Source organism: Fistularia commersonii, chromosome 13 (genome assembly GCF_037954325.1).
Source record: "Fistularia commersonii isolate RoL2024-O1a breed Wild chromosome 13, RoL_Fcom_v1.0, whole genome shotgun sequence".
NCBI lineage: Eukaryota > Metazoa > Chordata > Actinopteri > Syngnathiformes > Fistulariidae > Fistularia > Fistularia commersonii.
The window spans coordinates 4,790,248-4,815,344 of record NC_141296.1 but is presented as its reverse complement, the minus strand read 5'-3'; the positions used below and the strand labels follow the sequence as shown (position 1 = coordinate 4,815,344).

Genomic DNA, 25,097 nt, shown 5'->3' with positions numbered 1-25,097 from the left:
TTGTCCACTGCAGATGTCCTTTCACCATGCCTACTACCTGAACGTGAATGGACCCCAAAAAAGTGGAAAAAAGAATGCAAGGGGCAAAACATGTTTTCGTTCACACATTTTGGTTATGGATAAGGAAACATGGGGACATTTCAATGGAAAAGATCACAAAACAAACTTCGAATCTAAAATAATATAAAATCCTGAAAAGACACGGACCATGCCTGAAGTGTTTTAAAGCTAACCAGAAGCTGGATGCTAACAGTCGACATCAACACTGAAGAGCCGTGTAAAATATTCATCCCTGTGCAAGACTTAATAATGTATTATCACTCAATTTAGCACCCATAGCTTTTCTGTGCAGCGCTAAGCTCCGGATGCCAGCAAGTCCTATCATTCGAGCGTTCACATATACCAAAATTCCAAATTTACACTGGAACAAATTCTGATTAAGGGAGCTGCAGCTTTCAGTGACAGCTTTCAGCTTGATTTCTTAAAATGTTCTAAAAATATCAAAACACATCAGAAGAGTGTAAACTGTTTAATTGTTGACAAGGGACAGGTGGCGCAGGACAGGAAGCTTAGTAATATAACACATTTGAAGCAATGAGAAGAGCAATTTACTTCTTTATCTATATTTCAAAAGTCCAATGGCATTTCAGTGAGTTGGAAAGGAGTGAGACTCATATTCATATGATCTGAATGTAGTTTCTTGGTTGATCTCTTCCTGGCAGTGACATGACCGTCAGCTAGTTGGCTGAGACTGATGGGATACCTTGTAGATCTGTTGTTGCAGCATCTCCATATTAAACTTCACTACCACCATCACACCCATTTTTCCCTTTCATGTGACGTGTGCGATTTTCCTCCCTGCACAAACACACAATCACTAATGGAGGAATTTACGCAACACGTTTAATGCACACGAGTAGGGATTAGGGAAGCGATAGATTTACTGAGGTGAATTGCAATGACTGGAGATTTGCTTCTGCACACCAAGTCCCTAGAAATCACTCTCTGGATATCTACGACCACGGTTCTTCATTATATTATTGAGAAAAATCCAATGTATTTCCAAGGGTAAAATGATTTACACACATATATATATACATATACATATGTATTTCCAAGGGTAAATATATATGTATATATATATATATATATGCATATATGTGTGTGTGTGTGTGTGTGTGTGTGTGTTTATACAACGTTAAAGCATAAATGCAACAGTTCTCTGAAGGAAGTAACAAATACTTAGGTAACAGACAGTAATATGAGCCAAAAACCAAAGGAGCAGTAACACTTCAAAATATACCTTAATTTTAATCATGGTTACAAATAATAATATTATCGAGAATTATGCGGTCTTGATAAAAACACATAGATGGGTTCTGTTGACTATGCACGATGAGCGCGGAGAGGTAAGTGAAATGGTGATCTTAGAAGCACTTCAAGGGTGTTTGTCAGGTAAACTTACATGAGTTTTTTTAGGCTGTGCTACGTGAACTAAGTGATACAAGAATAAAAATAATCACTTGTGTATCACTTACACAAAAATACTGCTTCATAGTCACGAAAAATAAAAAATCTTCAAAAATCTTTTACATCACCAGATTCGAACTCTATGAAATTTGCATAAATTGAGTCAATTTTTAATAAATTTTCAGTCACTTGTTTTTTCTCAAGTCCTCTTCAGATTCATAAAATTTACATTGAACTGAATAATAGAATTTTTTTTTCTAAAGAACTAAGTTTCTGTGGTCTTGGAATTGTGAAGATTGTGCTTGTGTGCTGAAATACTGAACTTCAGCCAGCTATTTTACTGCTGCTATGTGCTTGAATGTTCATTTGCCACAAATACTGTGAAATATGAAAGTGCTTATGCTATCTGATACTGCACTCTAGAAAATGTGTTTCTTTTTGCCTCTAAGCTTTCAGTAATCCTTGAACTCCACTATTGGATTTATTAGGTTTTATCTCCATTTTTCTTTCCAGTCTCAATCTCATTCCTCTCTATTCTTTCTTCCTTCATTATCTCGCCTTCCCCTCTGCCTCTTTCTACATATTTATGTAATTACACAAAAGGTCAAAAGCTAAACCTGAACCAGGAGAACGGCAACAGAGGAATAGCCATTAACAGCTTTTTACAACTTTAATCATTATTGTGTAATGCAGAGTGTTTCTGTACATTTTTGTTTCCGCCGCTGTGAATTTGTGATTGATAAATAGAATTGTTCGATCCACGATCGGCAAAAACGTCATCATGTGCAGTCAGTGCCCTTTTCAAAGGTCATGCATCGCTCCCTTATACAATGTTACAAAGGGATACACAGGTAAACAGAAGCAGTTTGAAGAAAAGGAAAAACTACTCAAAGTAAAAGAACATTACGAGATTGTGCGCACTGCCCGCTGTCAGAAATGAGACACAGATATGGAAGATAATTCTTGCATTTTTGACCCGAAACCTTTTTCCACTGGCCCGGCCAACGAGATGAATCTGCCAGTCTCACTTTCATCTCAATCTGTGGATTCATCTGACCTCTTTTCCATTTGCTTCGGTTCCCCACGGCTTCACCATCATAATGTTTAATAGGCAAAGCACAGATAGCTACGGTGACATGGAAATGTCTTCTAGATTGCCCTGTCACTTGTCATTTTTATACGCGATGGCTGCCATAGAGGTAGTGTATCGATCAGTCTGTATTGTTAATGTTGTACATCATGTCAACAAAAGGATGAGCTTATCCTGAATGTTCATAGACTGCTCTTGTTTGAAAGGAACACGATGATTTTGCGGCTGAAACAGTTGCAGGCCATTGTGATTACCATGATAATATATGTAAAGACTGTGTGCTTGAGGCGTTTGTTTCTGAACAAAGATAAACTTCCAGGATTAGAGACACCTACTGCAGACAAAGTATATTCTTTTTTTTGGTTGTTATATGGTAAACATGTACGGTGCTTTCCGCTTTCCACTAAATCCAATTGTTTTGGATAATGATAATGACCAAAATGAAATGCTTCCAGTCTACAAGCAATGAAAGGGCCTGAAAGGAGGTGGTGAAATTATTCCCATTCAGATTTGAAATGATCACAACAATGTCGGTCCCTTTAAATAATACTGGCATTGATGAAAAAACACAGTAAGTAGCGCTTCATTTTGAATTACTTAAGAGCAAATTTATGGGATCATTTCTTACTGAAGATGATCATTTTCTGGGCTCTATTTAACATCAGAAGCTGAGGACTGTCATTTTGCTAAGTCTACTGTAGTAATTATAAAAGTTACCATACTTAATATCTGATCCTGTTCATCATTATACGAGAGTACAACAGCAATGAATGAATGGACTATTTAAATAAAAACTAAGATACGGGAGACACTTAATGAACTAGACAAAGATGACAGGGAAGGAAGTGAGATAAGCTATTAAGCAGCAGGACGTCATGGTATGGCAAAGAGCAGACCAAAACAGAAAAAGGGAAATGTGATTGTTAAAGCTCTGCATGCACATTGATGGCAGAAGGCAAAGGGTATTTAAGGAAATCTGGATACGTCATGTGAGATAATATATAGCTGGCGGCTAGAAACGATGACTGATGAATGCCACAGAAGGAAGAGAGAAGGGACAAAAAGCCGGGAAGGGAGAGGCTCTACAGTCCAGTGTTTGATGTGAAACTGCTGCAGAAGGGATGATATCCACAGAGGTTCAAGTGGGTTAAAGAGGCGGGATGAGAAAGACAAAAACGCCAAAAAAACATGAAAAAGTGTCTTTCATTTTAAGAAGCTGATGAGCGGCTGAAGGAAGAGTCCCAGAGTTCCCAGCACACACACTGTCACAAACACCCACAGGAAGATCCTGTCTATGACCATGGCAACATACTTCCAATCATCTTCCACCTAAAGAGAAAAGAAGATACACAAGATTAAAAAATAGACAATATCCACAAGACACAGATTTGTTTACGGTATAATTCTTCCTCATTCCCTCTCTTTTCACCCAGCGCTTAAATAATGGGAATTAGTATGTATTAATTGGGAATTACAGGATTAATCCAGTCACATTTACTATGACATGTATTTAGACAACTATTCATCTCAGAAGCTGGTTTCTGAGTCTGCATATCTTTGTGGACACGCGTGTGTGTGCGCATGTGTGCGTGTGTGTGTGTGTGCTTTTACTGCATATGTATATTTATAAAAGGCAATTTGATCATGGCCATTATGGAACTAAAGAAGAGGCAGTTTGGCTATTCTGCACGCATTGCAGAGAAATCCTAGCTTAGTTCAGAAAGGATGGAGCAACAAACATATCAGGGCCATCCAGAGTGTGAGGAAGGCAAATGCAAGCCCTTCCATCTGCTACAAACAAGCCGCTTTACTCTCCCTTTATAGATCCATGTAAATGCTCTCAGCAGCCTTCACAAAGCGTAGTATGGCAGAGATTACACACATACAGTTTACTTTGTGTGTGTGTGTGTGTGTGTGTTTGTCTCTTTAATAAACTTTGTATTATTCTAAAAAATATATAAATTATTTTGCATTCATTTTTCAGATATTTTTCAAAAATTTTCAGATATTTTTCAAAATTTTATTTGAAAATATTATTTTCAGATATTTTTCAAAATTTTATTTGAAACTATTATTTTCACATAATTTTTCAAAATTTTATTTTTCTTTATTTTTCAAATTTTCTTTTTTTTTTTTTTTCAAAATATTAATCACAATTAATCGAAATATCATCCAATCATCATTGTCTTTTAAGGCAATGTTATATGAATCAAACAATTCTTTATATTCAAATGTATCTGGACATTCAGTTGGCTCTGAATCACACCCATCTTTTTATCCGCGTTACCCCATTGGCAACAAAAATGGCCTTTAACAACATATGCTATAGTCACCACAAGAAGAACACATCCATCAGTTTATCAGGTCATGTTTTCTTTTGTACCTCTTTGGCTTTATTGCGAGTCCTCATGTTCTCTGCGATGTACTTCACGCTCTCGATGGCCTGCTTTATCTCTGGAGAAACCACAGAGAACGCAACCACGGCGTTCACCGGTGATGGGGCATTGAGAGGCCTCGATAGCTTCGGCAGCTCTGACTCCGGGGGTACCTGGGGCTGAGGTGCCGGGGGTGGAGGGGGCGCCATAGGGGGAGGGACAGGGGTCGGTACTTCCTTGCCTCGGTAGGGGAACCTTCTATTTATATCTCGCCTGGTGTCTCGGTTCATCTCGCCGTACTCCACACAGTTCATGGAGCCCCCGGCCGACGACGGCCCTCCTCCCCCTGCGCCGCCATCCGCCGGCGGGATGGCAACTCCCCCGGTGATCCCTCCGATACTTACACTTCCAGATCCACTTCCTGTTCCCAAACTGTCCTTTCGCTGTTTGTTGCCTCCACCGCTGCCGCCTCCTCCTCCTCCTCCTCCTCCCGTTGCCGTGATACTGGCTGAGACGGAGCAGCCCTGGTCGATAGGCCGTCTCATTAGCATCACCCGGGGAAGAACCCCGAGGAACACCGCCCTAACCCATTCTGGCATCGTGTGAGTCATGGGAGTGCGGTAGTGGACATTCAGCACAAAAACTGTAATTACTATACTGAGCGTTACAAAAATCATGGTGAAGAGGAGGTATTCGCCAATCAGCGGGATGACTAGTGATGTCGAAGGGATGGTCTCGGTGATGACCAGTAGGAACACAGTAAGGGAGAGGAGGACAGAAATACAAAGGGTGACTTTTTCCCCGCAGTCAGACGGGAGGTAGAAGACGAGAACTGTGAGGAAGGAGATAAGGAGGCAGGGGATGATGAGGTTGATGGTGTAGAAGAGCGGCAAGCGGCGGATGTAGAAGGAGTACGTGATGTCCGGGTAAATCTCCTCGCAGCAGTTATACTTGATGTCATGCTTGTAACCCGGGGCGTCGATGATCTCCCACTCTCCACTTTCCCAGAAGTCTTTGAGGTTCACCTAGTTAAAGTGAAATGGTTACGTGAGTGAGAAAGTGTAGATCTAGAGAGGTAAACTAAAGGTGAGTTTGCTAAAGCTACTCAAAAAACACTTTGAGAGAGTACACCATCCTGACCTTTGACCCAATGAGCACCAGGTCAATCTTGGCCTTGTCATAAGTCCAAGAGCCAAACTTCATGGAGCAGTTCTGGTAGTCGAAGGGGAAATAGGTGATATCCATGGGACAGGAGGATTTGAAAATAGCTGGAGGAATCCAGGTGATGGTGCCATCAAACTTCAGCAAAGCTTTTGTCTTATCTTCAACTAAGAAATCCCCCACAGCACTGCAAGAGAAGAATGTAAAAGACATTTTACATAAAGGTCACTGCAATATCAGTCAGCAAATGTCAGAGAATGGTGAACTGAGAATGTTAGCATGCTGGGAAAAAAAAATGAGGTAATGTATTTATTTGCAATAACTCAAGTTACTTTCTACCAAATATGTGATGGCTATGACACAAATTCTGTCAAATAATATAGACGTCATCAGTAAAGAATGGCTAAAACATTATTCTGCACCGTCTTCAACTTCTAAACAAACGCTTGTCCCCCAGTTTAAAGAATAATTGAACAAACACATTTGTTAAAGCGTATTGTAAGTCCTACATATTCTGGGTTAATTGATATTAAAATGAGTTTTGCTCTGCAGACTGCCCTTCTTGTTTCATCTGTTTTGACTGGTGAAATTCTCAAACAAGCTATTATTTATCAGCGCATTAGATAATGTCTACTTATCTATAGATAATGTTAAAACCTTCTTCTTTTAACTACGTCAGTAACTCAAAAGAATGAGAGATTAAATAATCGTTGCCCTTTGGAAGAGAAACAGGAAAGCTGAGCCCGATGCTTTTCATTCGCAGGATACGTATTCTCACACTCACTTGTTATATAAAACAATGTCTGGTCGCCATATTTTATTGGATGGAACTCTGATGAACTCGATTCCATCATATTCGACAGGAGTCCATCTCAGTTTGTAGTCGTTCCATACCTGAAACCAGATTTAAGTCCTTACAATAGAACGAAGTGCACTAATTCATTGCAAACATAACATTTTATGTTAATTGATAGTGAAATCACTCACATGCCTCAGCCACAAATTGGTTTCCATAATTTGATTCACCTCATCCTGTAGAGAAAGATAGGCTGAATAAATAACATATTCCCTCTAAACATTTGATGTCTTTGTTTACAAAGTAACAGCTGCTACATTCATTCATTATTCTTACCACTTTGACCAGTTGAGATATGGAGACTTCAAACTCCACTGTGACTGGGTCAGAAACATTCTCCACCGGTCGGATAAACTGGTTGTATCTCCGGAATAACCTCCGGAATAATCTGTCCTCCGCTTTAGATGAGAAACAGCCTTATGAAAGACAGAGGAAGATTGATTTAATGGCATGATTGAATAAATGTTATGGGATCATTGCTTGAATGTGGAACTGGCCAAATAGTAGTTTGGCAGTTTCTTCGCCAACTATATGGAAACAAATATATACTGCAACGTACTGCTGTTGTTTTAACCAGCACGTACTTTAAGGCTGATTCTGTCACACAACACTCAAAACTCAACAATTCCAAGACTTTTGTGTTACATTACAGCAGAGGTGGGCAATTATTTTGGCTGGTGGGCCACATTTCTTATTTAATTTTTATATGGGGGCCAACTAGGTATCATGTAAATTGAAAGAAATTGATATTGCAAGTGAAATATTTGAATTTTTTGGCATTTTATTTCAACTTTTGAATCATTAATGATCATAAAAATGTACCGACATTATTTTGTATGTAATAATCCATACAAAATTAAACAAAAGGAAGAAAATAATTCTAAATTCAATATTGATTCAAAATACTTGTTAAAATATTGAAAAGAAAAAAAAAGGTTGGCGGTACCGGATAAAAAAGCAAAAATGGGCCGGATGTGGCCCGCTGGCCGTAAAATGCAAAAAGGAAAAACAAAAGGAAAAAACAAGGAGTTTCTAAATTAAGTATTGACTGAAACTTATTAAGATTTATTAAACTATTTAAAGAAAATAGTTTGGCGGGCCGGATAAAAAACAAAACGGGCCATATGTGGCCCGCGGGCCATGAAATGCCCAGGTCTGCTCTAAACCTGATAGTTTCTGATTGACGGTCTCTGCTCTCTGAGGATTAAATGAACAATGACCCTGCGGCTCACTGGTCAATTTGTGGCACTGGTTAATTTGCGTTGAGGATGGCGCGAGGCAAATCCTTATACTTTTGCCCAGGAAAAAAAAGCACATGATCCAAAACTAAAATACACACTATCAATGTTTACACTAACATATCTTGGTGTTTGAACAGCCCTCCAAAAGAACCGGATTATCAAATGGGGGAAGATTCAAAAAAGATTTATGATTCCTGTTTCACAACCCAATCTAAATCAGCTTCAACTCACAAATAGAGATCAGAATTTCATAGTCTGACAAATGCTTATAAACTTATGACATTATTTGGTTTATATATATGTATATATACACATGTTGACTGAGTAATTAATCAGTAAAACAACCAGGGACCCCACAGTTTATCACCAGCCTTTAGGGATCCTGCTGGGTTTGTTGAGTGACATTTCACACCAAATAACCCGAGCAAAACTGGCTATTTCTGGTCTTTTCCCCTTTTTTTTACTTCATACGTTTATTTTTTTTTTGTCCAACTTTCAACCTCTCTGTCTCTTGAAACCGGCCATATTTCTGAACATTTTACACATCAATGTAGCTTTCAACAGCTTGGCAATATAAAAAATCAAAAACAATGTGAAGATATTGAAAATGAAATGGGATGGCAATCCATTGGTATCCAAAAAGTCATTTAAAAAAAGTCATACCACACGCAGTTCCCCCGAATTGATTTGCTTTGTTATTCAAGAGCCTTGACGCATGCTAAGGCAAGGCTTGTAAGCAATATTATAACTCTAGAAACCCACAATGTGTTGAGTTCCGCAGTGTTGTGGTTATATTTTGCAAGGATAGACTGAAAGTCATGTTATGGAAAAAATCCAGCAAGTAACTTGTTTTTGTAATTGTACAAAAAGCCCTGTCATTGCTTTTAAATAAATCCTCAGTTAGGACAAGTAGACACTTACAGCACCAGACAAATCGCAAGAAAATTGTGTAAGTTTAATAATCTAACATTTCTATATTAATAATCCTTCTTTCTGGTTTATTTAATATTCCAAATGTTTCATTGGTAGGCATCAAAATATTGTTTAAAAACTGGCCATGTACCGTATGTGTACAAAGCTAAAGATATAGCATAGCTTTTAAGAATACGTCATAGAATGACGTGCACATCATACACAACATTCGAAACCATGGCACTTACTGAGCTGCTGACCCATTCTACTGATGCTGGGGAGAGCGTTTCACCAAAAGGGAAAATTAGCACACTCCATATACACGAAAATAACTACACACGTGCCATAAAATACTCTGTTTCCTTGACAACAACTAAATAAAACATAGCACTTTGGTGGGACACTTTTCTGTCTTTGCGAGCCAGTTAGCTCACTCTACATTTGCCAAACCACCATTTTTTCTCCACTTTCAATTCACATCTAAATATCTTTATTGAAATGTTTATGTTTAAATTCCAAAGCAACAACATTTATAATGTAAGAGTTTGATATCCTGCAAAAGGCTGTGAATAAATAGTTTACAAGTCACATTGGAATGATGGCCAACATCCAAACAAGTCAACCTGCATAGATGGAAGTGTTAACTCAGTGCGCTAAGAGGGCTTTAAAACACACAAAAGAGGAAAGAATAACTAATTATTTTGACAGCAGACATTTCCATTATCCAGGGTTTATGTTTGTTGACTTATTCTGTCACTTTCTGCAGTCATGTAAAGGGGAGAAAATAGAATTTGTTCTGTGTTTTCATGGAGTCCTGCATTTTTAAAAAATGATAACATCTTAGGAAGATTAGTTTCAGTATGTTTGATCGAAAAAGATTTTTACATACTGAAAATGATATTTGAAATGAACTGTCTACAAACTCATAAAGTAGTATGTCCATTTATTGCCATTGGGACTTATACTGATAGCACACAGGCATCCCAGATTAAAGTTGGTCTGGTTTCTTATTTTAGTAGATATGTTGATTTGTTTGAGTTCACAGAAGCAGACAGAGGCCAGGGAAATAACAAGGAAATTGAATTATATCCCCTTTTAGTATGTTTGAAGGGTAGCTAAGGCACAACTAGGGGCTGTCTGATTCAAGTCAAGAAATGTTCAAGTCTATAAAACCACAATACAAAAGAAATACAATGAAAAACACATTTTCTTCAGCAACCATTTAAACAATCTAAATTTAACATCAAAAGGGGACTAGCGCAGCTTGAGGGCGGTAACATCAGATAACTGAGACTAAAGTTTAACCGTAACCCTTACATAATAATGTTAGGTCACCGTGCGCATAAATAATGACCAAACACGTTTGGTCACGTTTCCCCAGAATCAAGATATGTCACGAAACTGGAAGAAACAGAGAGAATGATGGAGTAGAGAGATTGAGATTGCATGCAATTGAGGTATTTAAAATCTGTTCCTCCCTTGAATTTGGAAAAGATATATTTTCAAACAGGTTATTGCTCGTTCTATCGATTCACCTAAATAACATGAGAGCACCGAGAATATCTATCACTCTGATCCCAAACTAATATGGATTTAAACTTTCTGTAAAGATGTTTGTTTGCATTCAATTGCATTGAGGAGGAAAAAAAAAACTGTGATTCCTCCCTTGTTCTGTAACTGGTAAGAAGTTGCGTTATATAGAGAAGAAGTTTTCTGGGGTCAGTGGTTAAGCCTTTAGCGTAATGAAAAAGGCCCCTCTCCTGAGACTCCCGTGTAATTTCAGCACTTGGTACCTGCTTCAAAAACTCTACTGCTCTCTGATCCGCCGCAATCCCACAGCCCTTTTCTATGCACCTAATTGGGCGAGAGGGAACGTAGGCAATTATTATCGGTCAATTAATTGGACCTTTTGTTCACTGTCACAAAATAAGTTAAGCCAATATTATTTTCCTCTGTTGTCATAGTCACTCACCTAACGTCCTCTCACCATGTTGCCGGGGGGGGGATTTCAAACAGCAATAATTAAATGGAAGTTAATTATAACCCTTTCCCTTTCACCTTAGTTGATTCTTTGCATTACATTTAGTAGTTACTACCCTCCCTGGTAATTGTTCAAGGCTTATGCGGATGCTTGGATGGAATAACGTAGTGCTTCGTGCTCAAAAGCGCATCTATAAGTGAACACGTGAGAGCGAGGAAGCAAATGATTTGCGTCAGCGAATGTATCATGAAGAAGTTATGAACATCTCCTAACTGTTTATGTTACAGCGATCGAGTTACAGTAGGTACGATACCAACGCTGCCAAAAGTCACTGTTTCAAGACACAAGCGAATAATCCGTGAAGGTCGAACAAGGTGACATTATAACTGTACATGTATCTCACTTGTCTAACCAATTTAGGCCAGGTCTGCTGATCTGTTATGATAAGAATCACATGAAATCATTACCGTGTCCCATTATAACAAACGTGCACTCCCCTCCTCACATCTTTTTTTGATGCTCTGACAAGTCTTTGTACTGACATGAACAGACCTAAGCCATGTAGTCATGCGTTTCACCCTTAAATAGCTACATTGTCTTAGAATTAGCAAGCCAAACAGTAAGTGCGCCTCCATATCACATGGGCCCAGGAGCCTAAGGCATCAGACAGACCCGCTGCCTATAGGAGGCTCTTTGATCGGCCATGTGCTTAACAGGATGAGCCTGTAAGTGAGTTGTGGACACTATGAAGGAAGTAATTATCCCCCCAATATTACGCTGCTTGCAAAGTATGTGCGTGTGTGTGCACGTGCGTGTGTGTATGTGTGTGGGTGCACGCATGGAAGTGTCATACAAAAGGAAAAGAGAGCAGAGAGGATGCGGGTGCAGAGTGACAGCAAGAACAAGCGGAGGATAGTTAGATAATGTTTTTGCTCCAGAGTGTTTTTGATGTCCTGACATGTTGAATGACATTCAAGAGGATCCATGATAATTATGGCACGAGCTCCGACCATCCCATATGGGGCTTGTCAAGCATGAGGATTTCTGTGTGTAAAATAAAAGTCTCTGGGTGTACACGTTCCCTTTTTTTTTTTTAGGATATGTGATTTTACCTGCGACGCACGACTAACAGCATATCATTAATATTTTAGTGATCCATTAGATGTAGCTTATCATAGGGCTATTATTGCAGCATAAATACTTGTACATGCATACAAGACCTTGTGCAATAGTATCTCAATTTGTGCGCACATAGTCTGATGCAAATGTGCAGAAAAAAAAAGTGTAATGGGTTTTTAAATTGACTGTATGGGAACACAAATGTGTTAAATGTGTAACTACAGAGTCCTTTAAGGCTACAAAGTGCTTTGTGTCAGTTCCTGAAATACAAAAAAAGCAATCAATGACAACCAACCTATCTAATGATATTGAAAGAATACTACTGAAATAATGAGATTGGAGTCTTTACATGTAAAAAGTTTAAAATACTTTTAAGATCTTTGTTGCATTCAGGGAAAAAGAAAATATCTGAAAAATGTAAATTGTTGCCATTAAAGAAAGGCTTTCAAATATAGATCTAATATTACGTCTTATATTTCAGTATAGGTACCAATTTAAATGGCACTAATAGTTTGTCCATCCCACAAGGTAGGTCTTCAACAGAGCTGTAATTTGAGGCAGTGTTTTACAGAAATATATAGCAAAAAAGCATTAAAAGAAGTCCTTAAAGTTTGTGACACTGTATCGTGCTTCAATCATGAAGTATTAATGTATAATATAATGAGGTGAATAATGAGGTTGTAGTTTGTGTCTTAGTGGGATTTAAATGAAGAACTCTTAACTTTGCTGATCCTGTGAGTAAATACGGTAATACAAGAAGGGTGCTGTGTTCATGCAGCTTCATCTGCTGTGATCACACAATAACTATGGTGTCATTTGATTCCTTCATATTAGTTATTATATTGCTCTATATCTATATATCAAGCAGCCAACAAAAGGGTTGCTCAGCTTTGAATGTTTTCTTTGCTGTACCTTGCTATTTATAGGTGTATTTTTCCCCATATTTCATAATATGTATATTTTAATATTCATACTCCAAACATAATGCAATATAGCCATTTTAATGCAGGGTATGTGGGTTTCTCGATTTTTCATACACACTCCACTCAGATGCCCTGTAAAAATGCTGAAATTGCAGTCGACATAATTGAGTAATCACTACTAATGTATTTTTCTAAATGAAGCAATTGACCCTGCATGAGCAGAATATTTACCTCAGTGGTCAATAAGAGTGTCCACATTCATTATTTTTGACGTTTTCAATAGCACAGTGCCCATGTGCATTATCTCTTGCCAAAGTTCACCATTTTATTTTAGCTTTTAAAAGAAAGGATTTTCTGTGAAGATATCTTGGCAACTCAGAAACAGTTTCTTTTTTGCCCATTTAGTAAAACAACTAAGAAAAAAGTAATTGACCTGCTTTACAGCTTTTCAGAAGATTGACACGCTGACAATTGTTGATTTTGCGAGCAAATTAAAACATGTGGATATAAATGTTATAGCAGGGTTTACTGAGATTCATTGCATCAATATCTGTGTTATGTGAATAAAATGAATTTAATCTGTATATTTTTCCAAATCAATTATTGACATAAGGGGATTTCTGTTTGCTTGTTTTTTTTATTTTTTTATTTCTTTTTAATGATATTTCTTTGGAGCAACCTGTTACAGTATTCTGATGAAAATGGTATTGTGTTTCACCAGACCCACATGTTTGTTAACCATATGAAAGGATACAAAGAGATTTACACTGGAATATTTTGCATGGTGATATTGTATATTTTACTTGTAGTTAATGGCTGGTTCACATATCATAATTAGATCCCCCTATATCAGTCTGTGGTCACTTAAACACAATAAAATAGTCAAAAATGGAAAACTATAGGAGTGAGTTATGGCAGATAAAAGAGGTGGAGTAAATGCTGAAATTTGCAGGTCTTCTGGTTCCAACTCTCGCATCCTGAGGTGTGACGCAATCATTTTCCCAAGGCTGAAGATCAGAATGGCCAAGAGGAATCAGGACTGTCTGGAAAAAGATGTCTGTTTATGCAGTGCGCATGTCTGTGTGTGTGTGTGTGTGTGTGGCTGTGTGACTGTGTGCCTGTGACAGTTGGTTAGAGGGGAATATGATGATGTCTTAAGCCAATCCATAGGGGGTGGAATAAGGCTTCTGCTTCTGCCTGTGGTGGTGCTACGTGTGCGTGTGTACATGCAGGCATATATGTTCTGTGCTCGGTGTGTGTGTGTGTGTGTGTGTGTGTGTGTGTCAGGGAAAGAGATGAGGTTTCAGTTGCAATAATCGCACGACAATCCTGTTAAGAAGATCCTCGAGCCACCCGTCAGTCCTCATGCCACATAAACACTTACACACACACTCACACTGATTGCCTGTCAAACTTCGATGAAACTACATTGCTGGTGATGATTGCAGATGATGGTTATTCCAACCTCAAAGAGCATTTTGGTCTGGCAACAGAACAAACAGGGCTGACAAGCAACCAACAAGGGCTCGCTATAAAGAGTTGCTAATGAAATAAAGGCCGCTTGATGTTGGACCACCAGAGCCTTCATCTATTTTAACATATAATAACATTTTCTTTGTGTTTATTCCTTTGAGCCAAGAACTTATCTGGGAAACCAACATTTGGCCACAGCCAATTAAATTGCACTACTAAATGAGATAAAGGGGCAAGCCTGAAACGTAATACAGCTTAGATCCGAATACTGCTGTATCAGTGTGACTTGACATCTCTCTGAGCTGTTTTCACTGGAAATAATGCAAACAAGATGATGCCAAGGAAGCATTATGCAACTCTAGAGGTCTTAATCACCTAAATCCTTAAACCTCAAGAAACCACTCTCTTCTTAAAATATCTTGATTTTAACCACCATCTTTCCCACAGGCTTTTATCCTGCTGCGAATATCAACAACCAAAAATGCGGCTGAACTCTCCCGCACACCTCCAAGCCACTCCGATCGGATTCTATTTTGATCTTAAATCCCAATGACCGCAAGATCAGCGTTTCTTCTCTTATGGGAACGAATCACCCGATCCTGGGTGGCAGAAGACAATACCTTCTGTAGCCCACTAATCGGACCCTCACGGGGGGGGAGAAGGTCTGCACTTATCTGCATAACCAGTCCTGGTCGCAACCAATGAATGACTGACGATAGGGAAGAAAGGGGAGTTGGAGGACGGAGTGTGAGAGAAGAGAAAGGTGAGGGCAGAATCCTCTCATTTTTCCCTGGGTTTTATCTCAAATAGCTGCGCGAACTGCCTTCCACGAGTGACGACACAAGCAGATTTCCTTTGACTCGGGTAAAATCGGTTCTTCTGTGAAAGTATCGGCTCCGTCATCCCTTCGTGGCACCATTGTCTTGTTCCTGTGAAATTCGCTCAGTTCAAGGGCAAAGCATGAAAGCAGCCAGCTGTGACAAATCACTCCAGCTGAGGAGAAAGACAGAGAAATGTAGGGAAAGAAAAGGAGAGGATCCCTCGTGTCATACGGATACACAATGAAACTCAAGTCAATCAGGTTACAGCGCGTGAGTAGTAAACGTCTTGCACATGATGACTGGAGCATGACACCATTACGGCACATGGCAGAAGAACAAGTGCAGGCCCCACTTCCGGGAACTAAAAAAAACCAACAATTTTTTCAACGTCCAGATGACGCATATACAACGTACAATTTTTTTCCCCAATCCCCGTTGTTGACTCTCTTGTCTAGCCATGACAAAATTAAAAAGGGAATCTAGATTACTTTGCAGGTTCAGCAGTCCCCACCTGCCCGAGCAAAGAGGAAAGAATTACATCTTTACAAACAAAACAAGAAAAAGATATATCACAAGATGTCCCCTGAAATGAGAATTCAGGGTTAGGTAGGTGTGTGGGAGCAATAAGAGCAAACCATCGCCATAAATATATCAATACTATCAAGAAATACACTCCCTGTGCTCAGGCCTCCCTTTGGAAAAGTGATCCATCAAATAACCTCCTTCCATGTAGCCTTAAAATAGCAATAATATTTCATGAGCATGCTGAGTAAATTTAGCTATAGAGAAAAAAAAAACTCTGCTGGGATCCCGTGGGAGTGACTCGGTGGCCCAGCTTCAATACTTGTAGTTTTAAAGAACACAGGAAAGTGAATGCTTTACGCAAAGAAATGAATAATTAAAAAATAAAACATAGAAAATTACGAGCGGATTGATTAGCCAGAAAGCAAACAACCTACGGACAAACTGGCAGGGCGACCCAAATATTATTCAATGCCATGAATATACTGCAAATGTTTGAATGGCCAACAAATGTTGGTTTGGATGGATGGATGGATGGATGGATGGATGGATGGATGGATGGATGGATGGATAGATAGATAGATAGATAGATAGATAGATAGATAGATAGATAGATAGATAGATAGATAGATAGACAGATTGGTGTTTTTTATTTATTTGATGCTGTGTCTACCATATTTAAAATACTTATGTTACACTAACTGGCACTCACTGCAGACAGAAATGAAATCATTTCCTCGTAACGGGAACCTTAGTGTGCATGTAGCAAAAAGCACTTTTAATCCTTGAATATTCACAAATCGAGAATAAACGTTGCAGTCAACAGATTGTATGTGCGTGTGTGTGTGCGCGTGCGTGTGTGCATGACTGGTTAATTCTAAAACTCCCAAGTCGGGAGAGCATTCATCGTTATCTTATTACTGTAAAACCACGCAAGGCAGGAAATATAAACCTTTTTTTTTTAATCCTTATTTTCCGGGTATTTCTTCTTTAGGAAAGTGCAGCGCTCACAGGGACGCAGGGGGGAAACGTTGCTTCATTTACTAGAAGACTTTCTCCTTCAAGATCATCTCCTGTCGGGTGTCTCCTGCTTGTTATGGCAATTTAAAAATTGAAATCGTGCAACAAATGTTTTTTTTTGTTTGTTTGTTTTGCCTTTTTTTAAATATATTATTGTTGTCTAATTGCAGCGATTAGATATGACATCCGACCTGCGTCTCCTTTGTTTAAATAAGCTTTGTTGACAAACTCGAAACTTTGTACCGCGTCAACGTTTGTATAGAATTCCATAATAATACCCATGAATAGTGAATTTAACATCATGCATGTTTCATAATACCTGTGCATACAGAAAACCAACGAATATAAGGAATAAAAATTGCAGTCGGGACTTTTGGCGTCCAGGACGCGCTGTCTTACCGTGCGCTGCGAGGAGCACCGGCAGGAGGGCGGCTGTTAGTTTCCCGAGGAAAATCATGGATCCCTCGACTGTCGTCGATGCTTTTTGGGAATAAATGACAAATGTTGATGATGAGAGAAAAATATTGCAGGTCACCCCTCCTCGACAGACGGCTGCTGAGTCGCAAGATCGGTGCAACAACACCCCCCCTCCCCCCCCCCCTACACACACACACACACACACACACACACACACACACACACTCCCCCCCCCACTTTGCGTTCCGGAGCGTGGAGATGCAGGAGCGGCGGTGCGCACTCCAGACTTGGATAGCTCGGCATGTCCCGCCCTCCTCCTCCCGGCTCCCCGCATCCCCGCGTCCCCGCATCCCCGCATCCACTCACTCACCCACTGTGACTCAGAGGTGATAAGTTTGAGATAGTGCTTTTCTTGGTTCCGAGCAGCCTGGGGATCTGCAAAAGTCATTCTTCCTATAAAAATCCATCGGAAGTGTATTCATCCATTTTTTTTTTTTTCTTATTTTGCTTTTCAAAACAGCAACAAAAAAAATCTCACCATGTGAAACCTGATGAGGACTGAGTACATTTGAATTTTTTTTAGTCTGACACTCATCATATCTATTTTTTTATTTGTAAATGACCTATTTCTTCACTGAATTGATGTTCTGTGCATTCAGACAGCTTAAAGCCTAAGCTGTTTTTAATAGTGTTTTTAGAGGCTGCAGCTTCAGCCCCATTCAAATTGTACGCCGCTTTACAGCATACTAGTGCGAGAATCTGTTTTGGAATTCCCTCGGTTCCACAAGCGTGTTCAGAAACCAGACGACGGCTAAAGATTAGGTATCTGGCCTCAAGGTTCGATGCCCTTCTTCACTTCCACTGAGGTGCCCTTGACCAACACCCTTAACTCAAGCGCTCCACCCTGCGGAGCTGCTTCGGGGCCAACGGATCACAGTCTGGTTGCACTGAAAGGCTTGCGGATGCGAATGCAATACGGTTTGGAATTTAGAAAGCATTCACTAGATAGCTGCGGGTAAAAAAAAAAATAAACTTGAAAAAAATCTGCATGTTCTGCATCTGTATTCACATATTATATTGTCTTGACGAATATGTGAATATAAATAGGCCGCTGTTAAGACTATCATAATTAAGAGTGCCAAGGTGCCACACTTGGTAGATAAGACAAATACGCTTGGCAGATAAGACCAATATTTGCGAGACGGTTCCCGGGTGGATTCGTACCGGGGACTCCGTTGTGAAGTTTGCTCTTCACAAAGAGTGTGAAGTGTGGATTTTCTGGGTTCCTCCCACCGTCCGAAAGCATTCAGTTGCTTAATTAAGACGCTAAATTTCCCCGACATGTGAAAGAGAGAGGGAAAGGTTGTCGTCTCTGTATGTGTCCTGGTGATTGACAGGCGTCAAATCTCGGGCGTAGCCTGCCTCTCACCCGGTCGGATCAGCTGCAGCCCCACCACAGCTTTCCATAAAGGAGAAAGGAATAAAAAATTAAGCAGTAATAATTATTATTGCGGTCATTTTCAATGTACCAAGGCTTGTCCCTTTCTGGTGCAGAAAAACAAAGTCAGGTTTGCAGCTGTTTGACGGCGAAGGCGGATCAGAGTTGATGAGCATAGGTCAAAACTCTGTGCAAAATAACGTGCACGTGAACAGCCGGCAGGTCAAGAGCGCAGAGGCTGACAACACCTGAGAATAATCTGTTCTCAGTTTGAACCCCAATTGATCTTCTTGTTGGGGAGTGGCGTCCACTGAGGGAGATGCTGTGGGTATTAAAGGTGCAGTCATTATTGTCAAGGTCTCATATTGGACAGGAGGAGACCTTAAATAGCATAGGACGGAAAAGGTCAAAAATAAAGCAATAAATGAAATTAAAAAAAAAAAAAAAAAAGCATACGGCAAAGTACAAATTAAATGTAAATGTAACTGAGGGATTAAAAAAGGACTTATCCCAGAAAAGCTGAATGGGTGAGTGATTGAGTGAATGAGTTGAAATTTTTTTTATTTTTTTTTTATTATGAAATCATTGGATAGAAATAAACTAAGATGCCCTTGTTATAGTCCTAGAATTAACATGGTTTTTTTTTTCCTAGGGTGTTTAAATAAGTGTTGCGGATTAAAACGTGTTTTATGAGATCTTACAGTTGCTAATTTAAGATTCCTTGTTGAGCAGACTGCAAGTGCAAAGAAGAGAGGCGGAGAAGGAGGGAGGAGAGAAGAGCAAAAATGGGACGTGTTCTCAGAGGCAGAGCTGGTTCAGCGATGCAAGAATTAGTCAGGTTCACGCGAGGAAAAACATCACAATCTGTCAGCTGGTGTTTCGGGGAAGGTCTCCAGCCGACATGGCGCCCACGCATTGCTTATCCTTCACTGGAGCATAGGGAATACTCTCCGTCGCCCTTTATCCTCACAAACTTTCTTCTCCCGTCCTTTGTCCCTCTTTGTCCCGTACGATCACGGTCAGACACACTGATAAATAACAGTAGGTATGTGGTTGGACAACTCAGACAACACAGAAGGACTTCAGGGGCCCAAGGGAGAGAGGAAAGGAAAAGGGCAGGTGTAGTTAGACAATACTGTCCTGGCTCATCTTCATCAACATCACACAGATTTTCTTCTGCGTGTGGCTGAATTTGGCCACAATCTTTGTTTCTCTTGCTGAGGCTGCCTGACTGATGAATCAGTTCCCGCTCATTCTTTCCTGCCTTTTACTCAAAGTAAAGTATAATATTACCCACTATTTTTGCTTATTTACCCTCAAAGCAATCAACACATTTCTCCAATAAGAATAAGAATAAGAATAAGAATAAGAATAAGAATAAGAATAAGAATAAGAATAAGAATAAGAATAAGAATAAGAATAAGAATAAGAATAAGAATAAGAATAAGAATAAGAATAAGAATAAGAATATTGGAAATGTAGAATAATAAGTAATTCCTTCATTTACTGTTGCTACTGCATAGTGGAGTGAAGGGTTATCATATTAAGAAGGAAAGAAATGTAACATGGAGACAGTAATTACAATTATAAAGGATTAGGGAAAGATACATGAATGTCAATGTTTAAAGACATCTATAGGTAATTTTTCAAATTTGCTGCACATCCCACAACCTTGCTGTTGTAAGCAATTTTAAAGTTATTCATATGATTTTCTTTTGTTAAGAATATTATAAATATGTTTAATCAACACCTAAAATAGTAAATGCATACTTTGAAATATTTGAACAATGCATTGAAATATTGAACATATATTAGTGTTTTGTTTTTTTTTAATCAATTTCATTGTAATGGATATACTTGTATTCTTTATTTATACATTGTCCATAAAATTTGCCCAAAATTTTTATTTATGTGGATTTGAACAGTGTTTGGCCGGATGCTGTTACAGGAAACAAGATGTAAAATGAGCAGAAACAAAAATATAGAAGGCAAACAGAAAAAGGCGTATATATTTTGAGAGGAACTTTATAGTGCTCATTGGGAAAACTAAAATGATACACGTATATACTGTATACAACTTTGTAAATTTTGCTTCTGACGTTTTGCCAAGTTAGCCATCTCGCCCTTTAACACCGTCTTAACGGTGTGTTCATTCAGATCTGTCCTCTCCACTCAACATATTCCATTTTTAAAAGCTTTCAGTATCTACTTTCCTCCCACAGCTTGTCCTCCTCTGCCAGTCACGCTACTCTCTGTGACCCTGTTCAACCCTTAGCATTGTGCTTGCTGTCTCTTCTTCTTCTCTCTCATTTCAGACCCATTAAAACCACCACATACTTTTTTTTTTTCACCCGCTGCCGACTAAATACTGTCTGCTTGGTTGAGCTGTGGCCTGTTGGAGACACAAGCATCTAATTAAAGTCCCTTCACGGCTCAAATAATTATCTGATTAAACCTTGCTGCTAATTAAACCACCATCTCTGTAAACCATGTTTGTCCCATCTCCTGTTCTTCCACATAGAACTCTCCGGCTCATTCCGCAAACGTATCGTTTTTCGTCACTTTTCTCCTTCTACTCCTCTTCTTTACTCCATTGAGAGTTCCAAAAGTAGGAATTGGAAACAGGGGATGTAAATTGCCAGGTGGGAGTCACAAGTGATGAATTTCCGTTCCCCTAGATTTGTGTTGTGATCTTCGAAGGAGGGCAAACTGATAATAAGTGAAATATTTTTAATGAATTTACATCCACTTTATAAACTTATGATCCCTCCTAACATGAGCAAACAACGAAGTAATTATGCCTAAAGTCACTTTCTCTCTGACACTTTTAACACTCATAAATCACGCAGTGTAGCTCAATTTGTGATTAGCTGCAGGAGGAATCATGAGTTGTCTTGTGTTAGCACTACAAAATAATATTATGGTCTGTAGTGTTTAGTACCACCACTAGTCTGCAGCAGCAGGCACCCTGAGCCGTCTGCAGGGAAAAAAAAAAAACAAGGGCAGATTTAACACACCTGCAGAGACATTTCCAAGCAACCCCAAGGCCACTTTGAAATCCTATTGTGTATTTTCATTCAATTCAGTGCTTCCTAGATCATTGTTGTCCTCCCTCGGCTTGACTGAAAAGCATCTACACATTTTGTAATGCAGTAATGTATTTCATAAATATCGACCTAAGTGCTGAAATGGCAGATATAAATCCTAAAGAATTGCCCGGTGGTGGGTAATGGGGGAGATGGACAGCAATCATCAGGCCCTGAAAACAATGCTGATACTCCAAGTGCGCCAGTGCATGTGTAAGAAAAGGGAAAAAGAGCAAAAGAAGGGAAAATAACAGAAAAATATTTCATATTATATTACATTATATTGTATTATATTATATTATGTTATATTATATTATATTATATTATATTATATTATATTATATTATATTATATTATATTATATTATATTATGTTATATATAATTATATTAATTTTTATTATATTGTATTCAGTGATTACATATTTAGTTTAAAAAAAGATACATAAATATGTGACAAATGCTAACAACACATTTTGTAAAAAAAAAAAAACAAAAAAAAAAAATCAGGCAATTATTTTCCAAGATGTTCATAGCTTGTTCATAGGAAAATTGTCCTCAGTCTTTTTCAAAAACAGGAGAAATACCATGTATGAGTAAAATACCATATACATAAAAATACATCTTTTCCAATTCTCTAGTGTAATTGAGTAAAACAGTTCTTCTGAATGTCACCGCTGTTTGCGTTTGCTTTAATAAATGCATATAATCAAAAGAAATATCAATATGTATCAGTTTCTCTCTTGTATTGAAGGCAAAAATGTTTATTGATCTCACAGTCCATAGTGGAATGGTCCGAAGCGTGGGCTCTTTCGCCGCGCTAACAGCAGAAGCTCCGTCTCTGTAGTTTATGACTAATCTTTATCATCCCTGTCTCCTTCCATCACGCCTCTCTTTTTCCACTCATCCAGTCTCATCTATTCCGTCATGCTCAATGATCAGACCTGGACACCACTACACCAACTCACATTGTCCGACTTGTTTTTTTCCCCTTCTTTTTCCCCTCCATAGAACAGCCCTGACAGTGTCTGAGACACCTCACACTCTAACATGAGAACATATACATCCTTATATCCAAACAGATTGTGGCGTTATGGCTCATATTACAGTATGAGGTATGTATGTATATATATATTTATGATGCATTTTCTAATCCTCATAGACTGTTTATACATAACATAGAAACAAACATGGAAATAAAATGTATAATTAGTTATAGGAATTAGTGTCCTCGTGCTTCTCTTCTCCCCCAACCGCTCCACGTATTCGCCTGGTCAATATCCCAATGGCAATTGATGTAAATGTCAAGTACCTAAATTATGAGTCACATGTATATTTATTGAGCAGTATTGGGAGTGCAAGCGTTAATCAAGTCCAGTTTAATGGGTGTCAATGTTTTTGTCGGATTATGTTGCTGTTTGAGTTGAGAACGTGCGTGTGTGTGTACTTAAATAGTTCAAGTTGCTGGGAAATGAGTTTGTTTCACAATCACGTTACGTCTGGAGGGAAATAACCATGCAAGAAATATCACAGATCATGATCCACGGTCTGAGGAAAAGTTATCATGACAAATAATCAGATTCCTAAAATCATAAAGGAATGAGAGGAATCAATATGCATTGTCGATGATAAATGTGGCTATATAATTGTCTTTGAAACTTTTAAATATTCTAAAAATTATTATTGCTTTATACAGGACTGTCTCAGAAAATTAGATTATTGTGATAAAGTTGTTTATCTTCTGTAATGCAATTAAAAAAAACAAAAATTACTTTTTAATGATATTCTAATATTTTGAGATAGGATTTTTGAGTTTTTTCTTGAGATGTAAGCCATAATCAGCAATATTAAAATAATAAAAGGCTTGCAATATTTGAGTTGATTTGTAATGAATCCAGAATGTATAACATTTTTGTTTTTGTAATTGCATTTCAGAAGATAAAGAACTTTATCACAATATTCAAATTTTCTGAGACAGTCCTGTAGATAATATTTTATCAAAATGTTGAGTGACAGACTGCTCTCACTATGAAATAAGCAATCGATGTAAATGTGAGTCACCAGATCCGCTCACTGCTTTAAATTCCCTTTATTGATCCAATTAGCATAACATCAAAATTCCTTGTTTCATTTCACCCACTTAGAAAATAAATTATTTGGAATGACAGAAAACAGAACCCCTGTAGTGGTTCAATACAACCTTCCTTCGCTCATATTGGTAGCCGTGACAGATGAGTGTTTTGACAGTGAAGTTGATGTACCTCTTAAAAATAATCGAGAAGCACAAATCGATGTGGCTCCTCTGAGAATAGGATGCAGTAATGAAGCGTAGATATGAAAGACAGCAAAGCAAGTGAAGAGCCGGACAGATTCCTTGCAGTGTGTATAAATACTATACAATATTATTGCTGTTGGTTTCCGTTGTGATAGATGCTGATGAGCTGACCAGCTTTATCTCATGAAAAAGCAAGAAGAAAAAAAAAATAAAAACAGGCTTAGGGTCTTCAGTTTAAAGTTTAAACAGTATATTGTCCCTCGCTCAATGACACACAACTCCATCCCACAACAATTACCACAAGTCTTTTTGCATACCCTTTCAAATTCAAGGCAAATATTAGAATTTCATACAGTATGCGTGGTATTGGATAGACAGACGGAGGTGATCTTCTTCTTTGTATCTACACAGAGGGGGAATAGTCTTCTCTTTAGGCCCATATTTAATCTTTTTTTTTCTGTGGATGTGTTCATCTCGCTCTTTGAGTGAACGAAAATAAAGTTAGGCCTCAGTATATGCATGCTGAATGGCACCAGTGCGAGTGCGATAGTAGGATTGTAGAAAATAAAACTTTTTCCATAAGGAAAATGATCCTGAGTTGCAGTTGGCCCCATCATTAGGATGTATTCTGAAATTATTAACTTCATAATAATATAAATCCACATATCTTTGCTTAGTTAGAACAAACTGTCACACCTGTCAGCAGACATGACATGTCCACGGACATGACATGAGATGCCCTTGACTTAGAAATCCCCTTTGGCAAAAGAAGGCTTTAAGTTTAGGAATAGGTATCACAAAGTATTTGTTGTTTTATACGTAACTTGTCTGCAAATAAAAACCCATACTCTCCCATCCAAAATGATATATCCAAGGACACAGAGCATTTGAATGCCAAGTATAAACTGGGTCTCGGTGG

The 25,097-nt window shown here is 38.5% G+C and overlaps 1 protein-coding gene across 1 annotated transcript; it reads right to left on the bottom strand.

Annotated features, from left to right (window-relative positions):
* Positions 1-522: 522 nt before the first annotated feature.
* LOC147227690 (neuronal acetylcholine receptor subunit alpha-3-like) lies at positions 523-17,530 on the bottom strand. The gene is made up of 7 exons (XM_086158503.1): positions 17,364-17,530; positions 7,229-7,368; positions 7,084-7,128; positions 6,881-6,990; positions 6,076-6,283; positions 4,944-5,960; positions 523-3,889 (listed from the first exon to the last, which is right to left on the bottom strand). Exons 1-7 carry the CDS (start codon positions 17,419-17,421, stop codon positions 3,764-3,766), a joined length of 1,704 nt encoding a protein of 567 aa, XP_086014629.1. The 5' UTR covers positions 17,422-17,530; the 3' UTR covers positions 523-3,763.
* Positions 17,531-25,097: the final 7,567 nt, after the last annotated feature.

Bases quoted from the DNA above. Each gene is read 5' to 3' on its own strand.
- LOC147227690 (XM_086158503.1), bottom strand. From the start codon at position 17,421: ATGATTTTCCTCGGGAAACTAACAGCCGCCCTCCTGCCGGTGCTCCTC. The intron at 7,129-7,228 runs GTAAGAATAATG...CTTTCTCTACAG, and splicing joins TATCTCAACTGGTCAAAGTG to GATGAGGTGAATCAAATTAT. The intron at 5,961-6,075 runs GTCAGGATGGTG...CACTTTAACTAG, and splicing joins TGGTGCTCATTGGGTCAAAG to GTGAACCTCAAAGACTTCTG.